This window comes from Aulostomus chinensis, chromosome 9 (genome assembly GCF_037954235.1).
Source record: "Aulostomus chinensis isolate RoL2024-O1b breed Wild chromosome 9, RoL_Achi_v1.0, whole genome shotgun sequence".
NCBI lineage: Eukaryota > Metazoa > Chordata > Actinopteri > Syngnathiformes > Aulostomidae > Aulostomus > Aulostomus chinensis.
The window spans coordinates 19963670-19978484 of NC_141328.1; the positions used below are offsets into that span (position 1 = coordinate 19963670).

The 14815-nt window shown below is 43.1% G+C and overlaps 2 protein-coding genes across 5 annotated transcripts in view; both read right to left on the reverse strand.

Annotated features, from left to right (window-relative positions):
• prex1 (phosphatidylinositol-3,4,5-trisphosphate-dependent Rac exchange factor 1) overlaps positions 1-5843 on the reverse strand; it is an 81872-nt gene extending 76029 nt beyond the window's left edge. For 2 of the 4 annotated variants that reach the window (XR_015117905.1, XM_086214118.1), the window contains exon 1: positions 5337-5843. Coding sequence is in view for 3 of the 4 variants with exons in the window: in XM_086214118.1 (XP_086070244.1) it covers positions 5337-5480 (144 nt within the window). In the remaining variant the exon portion in view is untranslated. The remainder of the gene's footprint in view (positions 1-5336) is intronic. The other 2 variants (XM_086214120.1, XM_086214119.1) reach the window with 2 other exon arrangements.
• A 1012-nt stretch (positions 5844-6855) lies between these two features.
• Positions 6856-13975, reverse strand: tert (telomerase reverse transcriptase). The gene is made up of 17 exons (XM_086214121.1): positions 13683-13975; positions 11961-13239; positions 11703-11892; positions 11470-11623; positions 11195-11362; positions 10946-11107; positions 10769-10870; positions 10603-10688; positions 10311-10427; positions 10130-10201; positions 9381-9572; positions 9168-9294; positions 8661-8722; positions 8444-8568; positions 8215-8352; positions 7610-7774; positions 6856-7367 (listed from the first exon to the last, which is right to left on the reverse strand). Exons 1-16 carry the CDS (start codon positions 13914-13916, stop codon positions 7671-7673), a joined length of 3312 nt encoding a protein of 1103 aa, XP_086070247.1. The 5' UTR covers positions 13917-13975; the 3' UTR covers positions 6856-7367; positions 7610-7670.
• Between the last annotated feature and the right edge of the window lie 840 nt (positions 13976-14815).

Consider the following 14815-nt stretch of genomic DNA (forward strand, 5'->3'; position numbering starts at 1 on the left):
TGGCGGAGGGGAGGCGGGGAGTGACATCATGCCTCCGGGTGTTACAGTGGTTTAGACTTGTTAACTCTAATTCCTAAAATTCCTGCTGCAGTCTTATGCCTCAAAGAAATGGCTTATAAACCGCATGACTAAAGAAACACGCTGATTAAATTGTAAACTGCCATTTATCGTCATTTTTCCATGGCATGGCGCGCGATGAGCAGGTTTGTCTGGTACAAGCATCATGGAAGGGTGCACAACGGCAACTTTTATAGGTAATGTCCTGTGTCTGCACTGACCTGTATAATCTGGTAGTGTTCTTGCAAACATCTCCATTAACCTGCGAAAAAAAAAAAGGGGGGGGGCAGGGTAACAGCCACACAGGTTGCAAGTCTGTAGGAGATGAATGATTCCAACTACTATGATTGATTACCAGGGAGGGTAAAATATAGTCAAACATAAATGTTTAGCTCCCTCTTTGCTTCATTTGTCTGTCCCAGCTGAACTCACGCCTTCAACATTTGAGATTAATCTGGGAGTTGTGCGCTATATGAGACGCGGTGCCCTGACTCTTAGGTCTTATGAGGCAGTTTAAAGCCCAGTTATAATAATAAAACCCCAGCAGCCTAACACAGTAACTCTTCTACCTGCTGTTAAGTCACCCCAGGCCTCCGAACCCCCTCCTCTCTTAACGTGATGAGTTAGCTTGGATGACTCCAGTAGGGCTTAGGTGGCAGTGAGCTGAAACCACCAGCGTTGCTGCAGAAAGGAGAGCTAGAATCTGATGCTATTTATACCCCCCCTCCCTACCAGACACCCCCTCAAGAAAGCCCAGAGTAACTTGATGCTGGTCTTTCCCACTGGGGAAGGGGGAGAGCTAAGAAGGGCTAAAGGGATGAAGCAGAAAAAAAGGAAAGAGGTAGTAGACACAACCGGCTTAAGTTTAGGGAGGAGGCTCGAGGCTGGCTTCCTATGTGGGAACGCTTCAGATAATGGTGTGCGTCAAAATCACAAATATCAACACGCAAACACAGCACTGGACATGTATTACCTCACTTGTGTGTTGCCCAAAGGAAGAGCCACAGAGAGCAGGATTTCCAGATCCTTTCTATTATCCCACAGCTCTGACAACACCTTCCTGCTCACCATTACATCTGTGTCTACTTGACCACCATATTCCACTGGTGTCATTACTGGACAAGAATGGCCATGACAGGCAGCAGGTCAGTGTGGTCCAGAAACACATACACCCCATTTTTATGGTTTGAAAGGAAAATCCCTTCCAATGTCTCCGGGTGGTTTTGATGACTGTATTTTCTGTCATAGAAAGCCAGCAGGGAAAATCCAGTTCTGTGGATTAAAATTTAAAAAAAATCTTGCTCTGGAGAAAATCCACACCAATCTATGGAACTAAGATCTAATCAATCAAGACACAAATTAGGGAATTCGTTAAGCCTGTAATGAAAAGTAGAGCTGAGCATTTCATCAAAATGGTAACCTACTAAAATTTTTAAAGCACATGAAATGCACTGTAAGACTAATAACATCAGTTGAATTGACTGAAGTGACGATGCAAAATAACTGTGACCAGTCAGGAAAGTAGTTCCAACTGTGTGTCTGATGCTAAAATAACAACATCGACAGTTTTTCCACAAAAAAAAAGATAAAGATGGATTAATGCAGGCGAAGACTGTTTTATTAGTAAATTATAATTGATAACTTATGAGAGGGTCAGCTCCCGCACCCCACCACTAGCGTTCATTGCAGCTAAGCTAATTAGCTGTCAGCCGCCCAATGGGAGTCTGGAGCTCCATAATGCACACAGGAAGAATGGTATATATCTGCTTTCTGGCTTTAAAAAAACAACAACAAACAAACAAACAAAAACATGCACAATTAACCCAAAACTTGGCATGTTCCTTTAACATTGCCTCTGATATTGCAAATAATATCACAATTTAAATACCAATCAACATTATCGGATACTTTTTCTCCAAATGGTGCAGCCCTTAGGAGCAGTTATCACGCTAGCCAGCTTTTTTTCAATCCCTTTCGTTCAGGCAGTAAAATCGAAGATGAGAGAGCAAAATTAATCATCTAATCCATCTTTCCACACACTCCAAACCCCCCTTTCTCACCTCCTCTCTTCCCACCACCCCGACCTGGTGGCCTGCAGCAGGTTGGATGAGCTCCTCTGGTAATTGCCAGGGGATGAGTGACATACAGAGCGAAACCGGATGATAACCATTCTGTTTCTGTGTCATTGCAACCCAGAAGCGATTTTTTTTTTTAACGGAGCTTGAGAATCATGAGGTTTTGGTAAAGAACAAAGGGAAGTTTAAAAATAAATCAGTGCTGCCAGTCAGCCAGCTACATTTTGATATCTACCTGTGGGCATGAGGTTGAAAACCTCTGGTGAGACTGAGGGGGAAACCAAAGCTTCAGAGGCTTATAAGGCAACTTGAACAACATCAACAAACACTTGCTAATAAATTATGTCATGTCTGGTTATCAAAGAGTGACAGCAGAAGTAAGGGTCCACAGTCTGCTGCGCTGATGTCAAACTTCATGAACATGTCAAACCGCCTGCTGATGCAAAGCTGGTGCCACAGCGGGGAGGAGAGGCAGCCTCACGATGGGCTTTCTGCCTAAATATTCCCATGGGAAAGTAAGGTGGAAAAAAAATTGTTGGCATCTAGTCAAAACACAGTGACATTGCAACCTGCAGGATGGGGGGAAAAAAATCCCCCTCGTCATTCCCAACTGCCCTGTCAGTCCCTCCATCCATGCACAAACACACCACACACTCTCCACTAGCTAAACTCAACAGGACGAGGAGGTCTCAGCACAAGTAGGCACTTGAAAAGTGTTACAAACAGCACTTATCATCACAAAACAAGCCCTTGAATAATACACAGAAGCCACTTTCAATCCCAGTAATTTCTTTTGCCTCTTCACACTGAGGGACTACCCCACCACCATCACCACCACCACCGCCGCCAAACCGCCTGCTCTGAATCCCACTATATCTTTACTGAAACCATATGTTGTGAGCTTCCACACAGCCAGACTTCCCTTATCAACACCACAGTGAGCTAAATGGTGACAAAGCCCCCGCTCTCACTGAGGGAAGAGGAGTGGGCTCAGTGCTGGACCCTGGAAGGAGAGATTAGCGGAGGACTGCTGCTGGTGGACGGGACTGATGTTTCTTTTCCCTTTTGTCATGAGTGCCCATAGTCTCCTTTATCAATCTCAGCTACTGAGCCCAGATGCCACAATGTAATAGAGATGGATATTCAGTGGGTAATCTTACACGTGCTCACACACACACACACACACACACAGTATCAAGTCTGTATTTATACTGCAGCATGCATCCTTGTTAACAAGATAATACAAAGGATGCCACTTGGTTTTAAGAGGTTAGGAGACAGCCAGTGCCATAACAAGCTGCTCATGTCAGAGTTGATTTGGTTTCTGAGAATTATAAAAAAAAGATCCCAAACTGGATAAAATTATAACACTTCTGAGTCGACTTCAGCCTTCAAGATCATTCCAGAGCACCATGGTAATGCATCAATCAATTGAGCTCCATGCAAATACGGGGGTTGAGTGACCGTACAAACACAGACGTCGTGTCTGCGAGGGAGTGGAGCAATGACCGAGACAACTTTGCAGGGTGAATTGAGGAGAAAACAGCAGGGGACAGCAAAAAAGATCATTCAATTCATTAGAAACAGGTGATAAGCCCCTGCTGGACCATATCGCCATGCTGGGGAGGAGGATGGTGGAGGGTACTGACAGCTTTCAGATGTCCACAGGAAAGAGAAGTCAAACTTCTCTGATAAATCTTTATCATTATGTTGGAACTGAGTTTGGGGAGGAGGTGAAGGAATGTCCCTCCTCTGCAGCCTGGACTGTCTTGTTAGGGATGATAAACACCAACTGTGATTTAGAAAAGAAGCAGGGCCTTTGGCCCCTGAATGTTACTTTTTTTGGAATCCACAGCGGACACATAACATATTTGTGTACCCCTAGGGAAGTCACGCATCACTGACCTGAGGACCTTCGTCACGCTATGCTTTCATGAAGAGGAAGTTCCTAAACACAAAAAAAAGAGGGAACCGCATTTTCATAAAACTGAAAAGAAACAGTAGCATTTTTGGGGAGTGGTGGAAACTGAGATTAATCAGATCGAGGTTTAGCAGCTGAATGTTTTACCTTGTGGATGGGGTAACCAAATAGGGATTTTACTCCACACAAATAATAAATATTATTATAGACGGCCCTATTTCTGTAACAAAATTATATTTTAAGGGGATTCACCTGAACCCATATCAAACCTCTTTTATAACATTTAAAATATACAATATGTATTTTTGCCCATGCGTATGGTTTATTGGGAGCTATTTTATACCTGGCGAGGGATGAAATCCTCATGCTCCTGTGCTTTTGGTTGATGTATCATATATCGTAAAGAGTTTAAATGAGATTTTCTGTTCATCCACACAAATGCTTTTAGCTGAAATCAGTGAGAATCACAGATGACAAAGCTGGGAAGCAGGGAGAAGAACGACAACAAAACATGATGAACATGAAAATTATTACATAGTCTCCAGAAAATGGGAGTTATCTGGAGGAGGGAAGGTGTGTTAATGACCCAGACATATTTTATGAGGGCAGCGGAGGTACAATGAGTGAAAGGGCTTCTTATCTTACTCTGGAGAGGAAGCTGTGCTGGTGCTGACTGCTCATACATATCTATTCACTCACAGTGTGAATTCATTGAGCTCCACTTAGATTGTTTTTTAACCTGAGCGTTCAAATACAATGGAGAGGTGTGAATGATGCCCCCATGGTCCTTTCATGCCCATGTGGATAAGCCCTCAGTCTGATGAGGAGTATCTCAGACATTGTCTGAATAACAAATAAGCAGCTGAGGAATTTACACAAGCAAAAATCTCTGGTTTTCACTTTGTAACAACAGCTGGGCAACGCACTTTTAAAGATGTGTTTAACTAATTAGGAGTAGAACACGAGAGAAAAGTTAAACTAGAGAATTGTCGGACATCAGAACTCCAAGCCAAACTCAATAGGAAATTCTGAGTGTTTACAGGCGTCACCAGCTGGTACATTTCTACAATGAGTATGAATACATCACACAACATACCACGGTTTATGTTACACGACATATGCCGAATAAAAGAGTATATCCTAATTAATCATATCATGTCAATTGCAACCTTCGATAATGTGTGAGACACGTGTTTTCATGGTTTATAAAAAATCGACTAGTTTGTGAGTGAAGTTCGGTGGAAAGATCTGTTCCGAGCGAAAGCATCAAATGTCAAACTTACCGACTGAAGGAACAGCAATGTCCGGACATAATCCCTCTCTGTGTTCAGTATTTCATTCAAGACACAAAGCCGGAGCCGTTGCTGTCGGTCCGAGTCCTTGACGGCGTGGATCCCGTTCTCCAGATGTCCGTCTTCCTCTTCCATGATGGGTATTCAACCTTCACAAAGGTTGCTCTCTACACGATATACTCTTCTTTGCCCCCTAAGTAGTCACAGTCGGTGGAGTTGTTGCTTCAGTCCATTGTTGCAGCAGCAAGTTGTCACTAAAAACCTCCCGGAACAGTGATGCCCGGAGCACCACACGCTACAACTTAAGCTCACACAAAGTGCCAAACAAGCGGAGAAGCCCCGGCGGAGCGGTCGCTGCTACAGCCGCCGCACCAGCGAAGACTGGAGGGAGGGACCCGTCGCCGAACTGTCACAGTCTGGGGCCACCACTTCCCTCTGTACTCACACATCACAAACACGAAGGGAACACACAGAAATAAGTGCTATATTAACAGAAGGCAACAAGTTTAAAAAAAAAAGCAAAACAAAAAAAAAACACAAAAGGTATAACTATAAACTAGAACCTGTTATTTTTATAATTTCTACATGTTAGAATTTGTTCAAATAAATCAAGCATATTCCCGTTCGACTTCAAACAGTACATTTTGCATAAGTTTATATCAAGTCACAATGAAAAAGCTAACCATAAAAAGTTAATATGCTAGCTCTAAATCCAGAATCGGAAGACGCAATAAAAGACAAATATGAGCATAACTGCTCAAACGAACTGTCCAAAATAGCTCCCCTTTTCGTCTGTTTTCACTTGATTTTCTAAAAGGAAAAACCACACATCAACATGTTAATCTCACTTTAAACTTCCCATTAAACTGTTGGTGTACATTCTTTTCTATACCAAAAAGCAAATTTCAATTTTAGACAGATAAATTGAGGAATATTCACAAGTTTCATGAAAGTGTCACCTTTTTTTTAAAGTTTCAATGAACCAATACTTCTTTTAAAGAAAAAGACAAGTACAATTTGCCTGGAAATGAACCTCTACTAGCTACTCACCTGTGAAACGTCCAACATGAAGGTAAGCTAGCTTGCTAGTGAGTGGAGGGCGCCCTCTGGTGGAACCAAAGAGAGGCGCAACTGACGACCAGGGTTTTCGACGGCAGGATGGTGCCTTTTTTTTTTTTTTTGAAGACTGCAACTGAATGGCGGTATGGTACATTGTGTAAAACAAACAATATCGAACACACATACAAAACTTTAAAAAAAACAACAACTTTCATGCAGTCCCACTGTCTCATCAGTAAAATATAAGCACAAGGTCTCTACACATCCACGTCATCTTCTGTTGCATTCTGAAATTGCTAACAATGTCTCAATTTTTTTAATTGAGTCCACTGAATTGTTTTACAGCTTGCTTTTCCATTAGGGTACATTTCCCTGAGCAGAGGATAAATGAATAACGCACATGCAAACAACACAGTTTTAATTTTGAAACAATTTGTTTACTGTAATCATACCAATATTTACCATTTTGTAAGAAATAATGTTTAAAGGCTACATAATTTAATGATATTCAACTTTGCAGGTTGCCAGAGTAAAAATGGAAAGAGAAAACAAATCTGTGCAGCCACAAGAGCTATCACTTGTTCCTGCAGTTTGATTCATTTGTGACCGCTAATTTAAAAGTGTGGGAGCAGCAGCTTAGATCTTGTGGTCTCTCTCTCTCTCTGTCATGGGGCCTCTCTGGGGCTCCATAAAATACAATCATAAAAAATGTTGATATGAAAAGTACACAAGACAGAATTTTTTTTTTCCTGTAATACATATCTACGATGACATGTCTACTTTTAAAGATAAAAGGGATTTTAAGAGGCAGCATTTTCTGGCTTCTTCATGAAGTCATCCATACAGACTTCCGTGTAGAACGTGGGAGAACTCCAGTCACTTAATCCTGGTACCGGAAGACTTCCGGCGGCAGTGGTGGTCCGTCTGGCCAGTGCCGGGTATGGGGTTTAACATCTGTTGAATCTAAGAAATCCAGTCCACAGGAAAAGTTGAGTGGGAAAGCACGAGGGACAGTACAACATGAGCACATCTACTACTAGAACAGTTCTTTGACAGGTAAAAAAAAACAAAACTGGGAATATTCAGATGTTACATTCCACATAAGTGTCATGTCTGTGCAGCATAATATACATGTGGATACCACCATCATCATCATCATCATCATCATCATGCCTAGCCCAGATAGACTAATTACTAATTCATACCTTCAAGCTGTTACAGGTCTTTTGGTCAGTCAGGCAGGAAGCTGTAATTGTGTCTGGATGCCTAAATCTGGATGGTCAAGAAGTCCGTCGGGGTCCTGGGGTTAGTGGCCTGTCTGACCCGGGCCAGTCTTAGATTCCCCAGACGCCGCTCCAGACTACGCTTCCCTAATAGTTAGGATCACAATGATGATCACACAAGAGAGCGACACACTGTTTCTCACTGTGGTGTGAAAAACACATCAAAGTCGACGAGGTGGTGATGACTCGTATCAAAGCTCAGATACTCTGATCACTTATACACATAATCACATTTATATTCTAGTTACCTTCAGTGAAAGTTTTATCTTTTAATTTTTTTTCTTTTAAGTTTCACTGTCATTTAATTACAACAATTTACCACGAGTATTATGGTCATATGCGTGTTTCTTTATATAGCACACTATATTGCATCTTTTAATGAAATGTGGATTACAAATAAAATTGTGTTCTTATTGAGAGTCTGATTTGTTTGTCATCCTGTGCTGCAATAGGATTCTTTTTGTGTGTGTGTGTGTGTGTGTGCGCACGTGCGTGCGTGTGTGTGTGCATTTTCTGTGGGTACGTACGTTTCTGCAGGTGTGGAAGCAAATCCTTGTACGCGGGTCGATGTTTTGACAACACCAGCAGAAACGACAGAGTGAAGAGCAGCTCCACAGCTTCGTACTGTAGGACGCCTGTCTGGGCCTTAGAGCCCAGCCTCCGTCCTGTTCGCACCAGGCAGACCAAAATGAGGAAATAAAACAACGAGAGCAGGTTTTAAACTGAACATACTGCTGCATGAGGGGGGAAAGTTGCCTTTGTTGCTGCATCTGATGAGTTGATTGGTGTAGTGGGCCATGTCCCATATCATCTGCAGGAAGTAGGCAGGGTTCTTGGCAACAGTCTGGCCAAATGGCAAACTTCGGGCACACACATGGAACCTAAGGAGAGAAGTAAAAAGAAAGCAGATAAGAGACGGTGCAATTTTGGTTTTGGAAAAATGTATCTAACGAAAGGTCAAAAGTGTCTTTACCGGTACGCATGGAGGAGCACCAGCTTGTAGACGTTCTTGTAGACGGCCTCGAGAGAATTGGTCTTTGAGATGGAAACGAGAAAGATAAAGTTTTTTAACCTTTCAAGTACCCACAAATATACAGAAGCCTGTTTCGGTTAAGTGGGGAAAAAAAAAAGTCAAAACTGGATGAGAATTCTGTCCAGGGTGAACCCCGCCTCTCGCCTGAAGTCGGCTGGGACAGGCTCCCAGCCCCCTCACAAACCCTTAACGGAGGAGCGGTATAGAAAATGGATGGATGGATGGATGAGAATTTTCATCTTATGATTATAATTTACCCTGGATTTTTTTTTCACATTATAGTAACAAGCTTCTGTACAAAAAGATCTTTCTGGATTGTGGGTAGACTAGAGAGGCAGAATAAACATGCTGTCTATTTAATGGTGCCTTGGCATCCTGTTTAATTTTCCCTTGAACCAACAAGTGCAAGAAGTTTTGAGAGAACAACGATACTGATTATTTCCTGACCTTAAGGTCCAGGAACAGAGCGTGGCACTGGATTCTGAGGATCACCATCAACTTCCTCCTTATTTGGTGTCCCGCTGGGTGGAAAGAGCCCAAAGCAAGACTGTAACGCAGAGACAGGCCTGCATAGCTGTGAGAAAAGGAAAGCGAGATTCCACAGTTAAAAAAAAAAAAAAATTATCATAGGATTATGCAGACTGGCTTTTGTCTGTATACCTGGAATAATCCTTGAAGATGTCCAGCGAGTGTGTGTCCAGCAGCAAGCCACACCAGGGGAAGAGACAGCGAGGGGGTAGCATGCGGATACCGGCACAGGGGTCCACACTACGCTCACACACATGGAAGTTGACCACCACCTTCTGCGGATTGACCACCAGGCCATACTGTGGCACCCCGGCCAACAAGATCCTACATATGGCGTGAAGGAATGAAGGAAGAAAATGAATTGTTATTGCAACTGATAATCATGACAGACTTTGTCAGAGAGGATGAGGAGGATGACCAAGATCCTGATCCTGATCCTGACCAAGCTGCTCTCAGCTCCCTGAAACATGCTCAAAGGATATAAGGGTATCCCTCTTCTTGTCTAGCTCTTTGTAGGGTGGCAAATAATCTTATTTCCCAAAAACATGATGTGCACCATTGATATTTTCACTGCAGAAAACAAATCTAAGTATGTTTCTTGTAAAAACAATATAAAAGAATCACCTTACAGGCAGCATTTCACATTAAGTCTTAACTCTGAGGTAATATAATCGTATTTCAAGAAATCTTTCTTAAAAAATATTAGCTGTTATTTAATTGTTACAAGTATAAAACTACCTACAGTGAGTTTTTCTCCTCCCTAGTGATACGTAAAATAATCAGCGGGTGCAGAAAGCAAAATTTAATTGTGACCATCTCATAGTGCAGTCAGTACTTTGGTGTTAGTGAATGCGATGGGCAGTAATATGGCAAAGTCCTACTTGAGAAAGCTTTGTGCTTCTTGTAGATCCGGCGTGATCAGAAGGAAATCATCCACCAGTCTCATTAAACATCTAAAGAAAACAACACATTCAGCCATTCGAAACGACCTGGTATACACAGACACTGCCCTCTGCTGCCAACAGTGAGTAATTGCATCTACATGAGTAGCCGGTACAATACCCTTTGTTTTGAGCTAGGTCTTTGAACAGGACGTTTTCCATGTGACCGTAGCAGAGACAGCAGAGTAAACTGGACACAACTGAGCCCTGAGGAACTCCTCGGCACTGAAGATACGTTCTGCAACACAGATGGCAAAAACTAAAGAACTTCCTTGCTCAAATTACAACTGCAGAGCGACAAATCAAACACAAGTCATGCTCTTTTGCGTGAAGCAAACAAACTTATTAGAAAATGATCATCACAAATGTCTATTTAATGTTGTAAGGAAGCAAGAAATAAAGGAAAGGCTCACTTCGTCCCGAACTGCACAACACTGTTTGTTAACATTTGGGTGAAAAACTGCAATGCCTCTCTGCTGTTCACATCTGGGCAGTAAAGCTGAGAGGAGGAAACACAAAGAAGTTGGTTGTAGTATCACACATCTGTATCGAAAGGAGACGTGAGGCTGTCAGTCTGACCTGCTCGACCAGGATGGCGTGATGAGCTTTACCACTTTGTTGCAGTGACATCACAAACCCTTTCATGTTGGTGGAGCCCATGTTGTCTGCCAGGAAATCTGCCTGGATTAAAAAAAGTGGTTGAAAGAAAATGTTGTTTGTATTTATGTATTTCTATTTCTGTGTGTGTGTGTGTACTTGTCTGATAAAGGATTTTCTCAGGCCCTCATGGGAATCGGCCCATATCTTAACACAGCAGCGTATGGTGAGGAGTTCATCAAGGACACGGGAAAACGTCTGGCCAATCACCTCGAGGAGTTTGTCGTGAGGAAGACTCTCATAGGCCCCACTCACATCTGCCTAAAAGACAGAGAGAGGAAAATAAATGAGTAAAGAATAGTGGGACGTCTCACCGTTGACCATACAGTTTACGTCAAGACAACTAACCTTAACAAAGTAGAGGGGCTGAGGCTTGTCCTTCTGGGACAGAGCCAGGGAACACAGCACTTTGTGGATATCCGTCATCCCCCAGACCGTGGAGCCCAGGAGGGATGGAGTGGCACGGACACAAGCCCGCAAGATATCAAGCAAGTCACGCACACGACGACTGTAGAGCTGCGGGGGGGGGGGGGGGGGGGGGGGGGGGGCAGAGTAACTTTGGAAATCCACACACACTCCTGAAAATCAGCTGACAACTCATGGAAAAGGACCAGCAATGTTACCTTTGTTTTGGTGTCTGCTCCTATAACTCGCGTGATCGGTCTCATGGCGTCAGCCTTTGGAATGAAGCGAAGGCGGGAGATGACGGTGCTTTTGGGGAGGGATGCCACCTGAGATGGAGTCAACTCCACCATCTGGCCCTTAGAGAAGTGAACTCTAAAGCACAGGCAACAGATCTTGTAAGTTTATATGTATATGAAGATGAACTATACACTGCGTGAGTGTTTGGGTGTACCTGAAGGCCAAATCCTGCAGTTTGGTCCAAATTTCCTGCCTATAGAACCTCAGGGCGTTCTTTTGCAACATGCTTTCAGTGACATAGAAACAGGCTCGCACAAGACCTACAACAAAGCCGTCCAGAAGCCAAGCCAGAAACTGGCCCAGGATCCGTGTCCGATATGCGAGCTCACTTGGTGGGAACCTCCCTGCAACAAGAATTAAGTTAAGGGAAATAAAAGAGGAGAAAAGGCCACTCTTTTAGCAGCAATCTCACCTGTTTTACTGATCTTCAACCACTCACACTCAGTCACCCTCATCTGCCACATCAGCTCAGCCAGTGAAAGCTTGTCTGACTTCCCGCTAAACAAGAAGCTCCTGACCCTGGCAAAGAAATGAAGCTGATTGTCCTCAGAGCCCCAAAGTTCTTGCGGAACCACATTGGAAAGGCACTCCCTGACAAACAGGTAGACCCGATGAGGTGCACAGTGTTGTGGCAGTAGAGAGTTTAATTCTCCCTGTCCTCCGTCTCTCTCCTCCATAAGTGGGCACATCCTCTGCAGAATTTTGCTGTAAGGACATCTCCTGTGTTGACGCAACAGCTGACTAAAGAGGGGTACCATGTTGGAAAAGCGCTTGGGGAGTTTCTTCGGTTTCCTCTCTAGTCCTTTGAGATACGGCAATCCCTCAAAGAAAATTATTCTTACCAAATCTTGTCCTTGTAGTCTTCTGGATCCTACAGCACTCTTCTTCTTCCTGTTGAGAAGGAAACCACTCATGCCCCTGCCACCATACAGGAATCCCATTGTGCGGATGAAACATCGTGAGGGAGGCAAAGGAGGGTAAATCCCTGATCTCCAACAGGGTCCTCCCTCCAAGGCTGTCGTGTTTGTTTCAGTAGGCTGTTTAGAACCAGAACTGTTTTCCAAAGATATTGTTGCTTCTACAGTCGTGGGCTGCCCTTCTTCTGTGGTTTCATAGCAAACCTGTTGGATTTCCTGCATGGGCTCATGCTGTCCTACCCGTCTCCTCTTTCCAGAACAAGTCATAGTCTCCTCCTCATCCATCGCATCAGCTTCTCTCTTCCTCTTCCCCAGCAGCACTCTGACACCTCCTCTGTTCCTCCTCTTATAGAGCATAGCATTCTTAGCTTCACATTTGCTTTTCAGCGTCACTGCACGTTGATGCTTTCCAATCCGCGATCGAGACTGGAGATAAAACTTAGACGGGACTGTCATCATGGACACCCTGTCATAGATAGGAGCGCCACACATCTGGAAAACACAGGACGGAGGGACTGTCACAAACACAGAACAGCTCTCCAGCAGGTAGCGTGTGATGTCCGTGCCAAGACGCACTGAGACTTTCTTCCACAGATCACTGCCATGGATGTAGGCAGCACTCTGGGTGATGTCTCCTTGGAATTTGAAGAGGTCTGCATTGCGCTCCTCCTGAGACAGGGACGACAAATTGTAGCCATGTCCCAAGACGTTTCGTTTTCTCTTTCTTTTCAGAGTGTTAAGAATGAAGGCGAGCAGTTCAGGTAATGTACAGATCTGTGGAGACAATACAGCACTGAATATCAAACATTATGACATCAACATAAGAATTTTCTCTCTCGAGTATTATGAAGTCATTCAAGTGAAAAACACACCAGTGTTAAAATAGTAACGTTCGTTGGAACCAAAAACAGATGCAGCTACCCAGAGAATACCTTACGCAGGAACATTGTTTACTTATTTTTATCCCACACATAAATAATTTCAAGCTTTTCGCACAGTTTAAATTTAAGTTCAACAATGCTTTCTCATTCGTTATTGTAAAAAATTAAATTGTTGTATTTGATCAAATAACAGTAATTACTCCAAACATTCGCAAGAAGCTAAATAAGTGTCAACTCTTAGCTTAGTTAGCAGGTTACAGTTGTCTTTACATTAGCATTTGTCAACAGAGAGAAAAAAAGTACATCACTTATCAATGACATCATACGTTGATTTACCTGGTTACAGCTTGGCACTTGCTGTAGTTTCTTGTCACAGCAAACGAAGACACCCCGTACGAAGGACTTGTAGCGGTTCCCGTCCGACTGTTCGATGAGAACCGCTCTCTGTCCCTCTCTGAACACGATACTGTCCGCAAACTCCTCCAGTGTCTGCGTGTGTCGGTACAGTGACCGGAGGATATCCAGGACTTGGGACGTATCAGCTGTGGACGTACTTGGTGCATGCGACATTTCTCGAGCTTTGTCAAACCGGGGGGATTTGGTCTGCAGGCTAATGTTGACGGAGGCGCCATTTTAATAACCCGCGTCGACCTTAGCCAATGAAAGAGCAGCTTAAAGCTACTGTCCAATCAGATAGCTGCTTACTCCAAAAGCGAAAATCATGATTGACAAATCGTGAGGGAGAATTAGGTGTTGTCCTTTGTAGTACAGTGAAAGCTTCACGTGCAAAAACGTTTAAGAATGAAATTAGTAATCTTTAGTTTTTGGAGACGCTCACATAGAATCTATTTAAAATTGATGCACGCCACAAATCCGGTCGAACTGTCCACTTTGAACGCTTTATGCAGCCTATCCTTTTTACTTACAGTATGTTGCCATTTTTTTCCCATTATGTATCAGTTTGTCTAAACTGTCTATTTCCTTAGGAAAAACATTTAAAAATAAATCACTAATCAGTCTCCACTTACGTTCACCTGCCGCCTGGGAATTTTCAAAGCCTCAGGCACATTTCTCCTGTTGAGGGTCGTTTACACTGCAGCTTACTAGAAATGGGTTATTAAAAATACCTACAATTCAAATAAAGAACTAAAAGACCTTACTGAAAGAACATTTCAAAATATAATGTCAACCACCAGTTAAGAAACCTACGTATTTTTGTTGTGGTCTTAATCTGTCATCACAGTAGATCATTACAAAGTTATATTTTTAGTCCCGGTACAGAAATACTGAATTACTTGCAATGAAAGTCTCACCCCAGAGCTTTCAGTGACATTACATATATGTGATTATAATGACTCCTTCACCTTCTTCATAAGCAACAGACCGCCAATGAATCCTGGAGCCACGAAACTGTCAGTATTCATAACGGAATGACAGTTTTGGCTCTAATTAAATTGAGCCCAAGTTGC

Excerpts from the sequence above, each read along its gene's own strand:
- tert (XM_086214121.1), bottom strand. The coding sequence starts at position 13,916 with ATGTCGCATGCACCAAGTACGTCCACAGCTGATACGTCCCAAGTCCTG. Across the intron at positions 9,573-10,129 it reads GAAGCACAAAGCTTTCTCAA|GATCTTGTTGGCCGGGGTGC; the intron begins GTAGGACTTTGC and ends CGCCATATGTAG. Across the intron at positions 8,569-8,660 it reads GTGCTCCTCCATGCGTACCG|GTTCCATGTGTGTGCCCGAA; the intron begins GTAAAGACACTT and ends TTCTCTCCTTAG.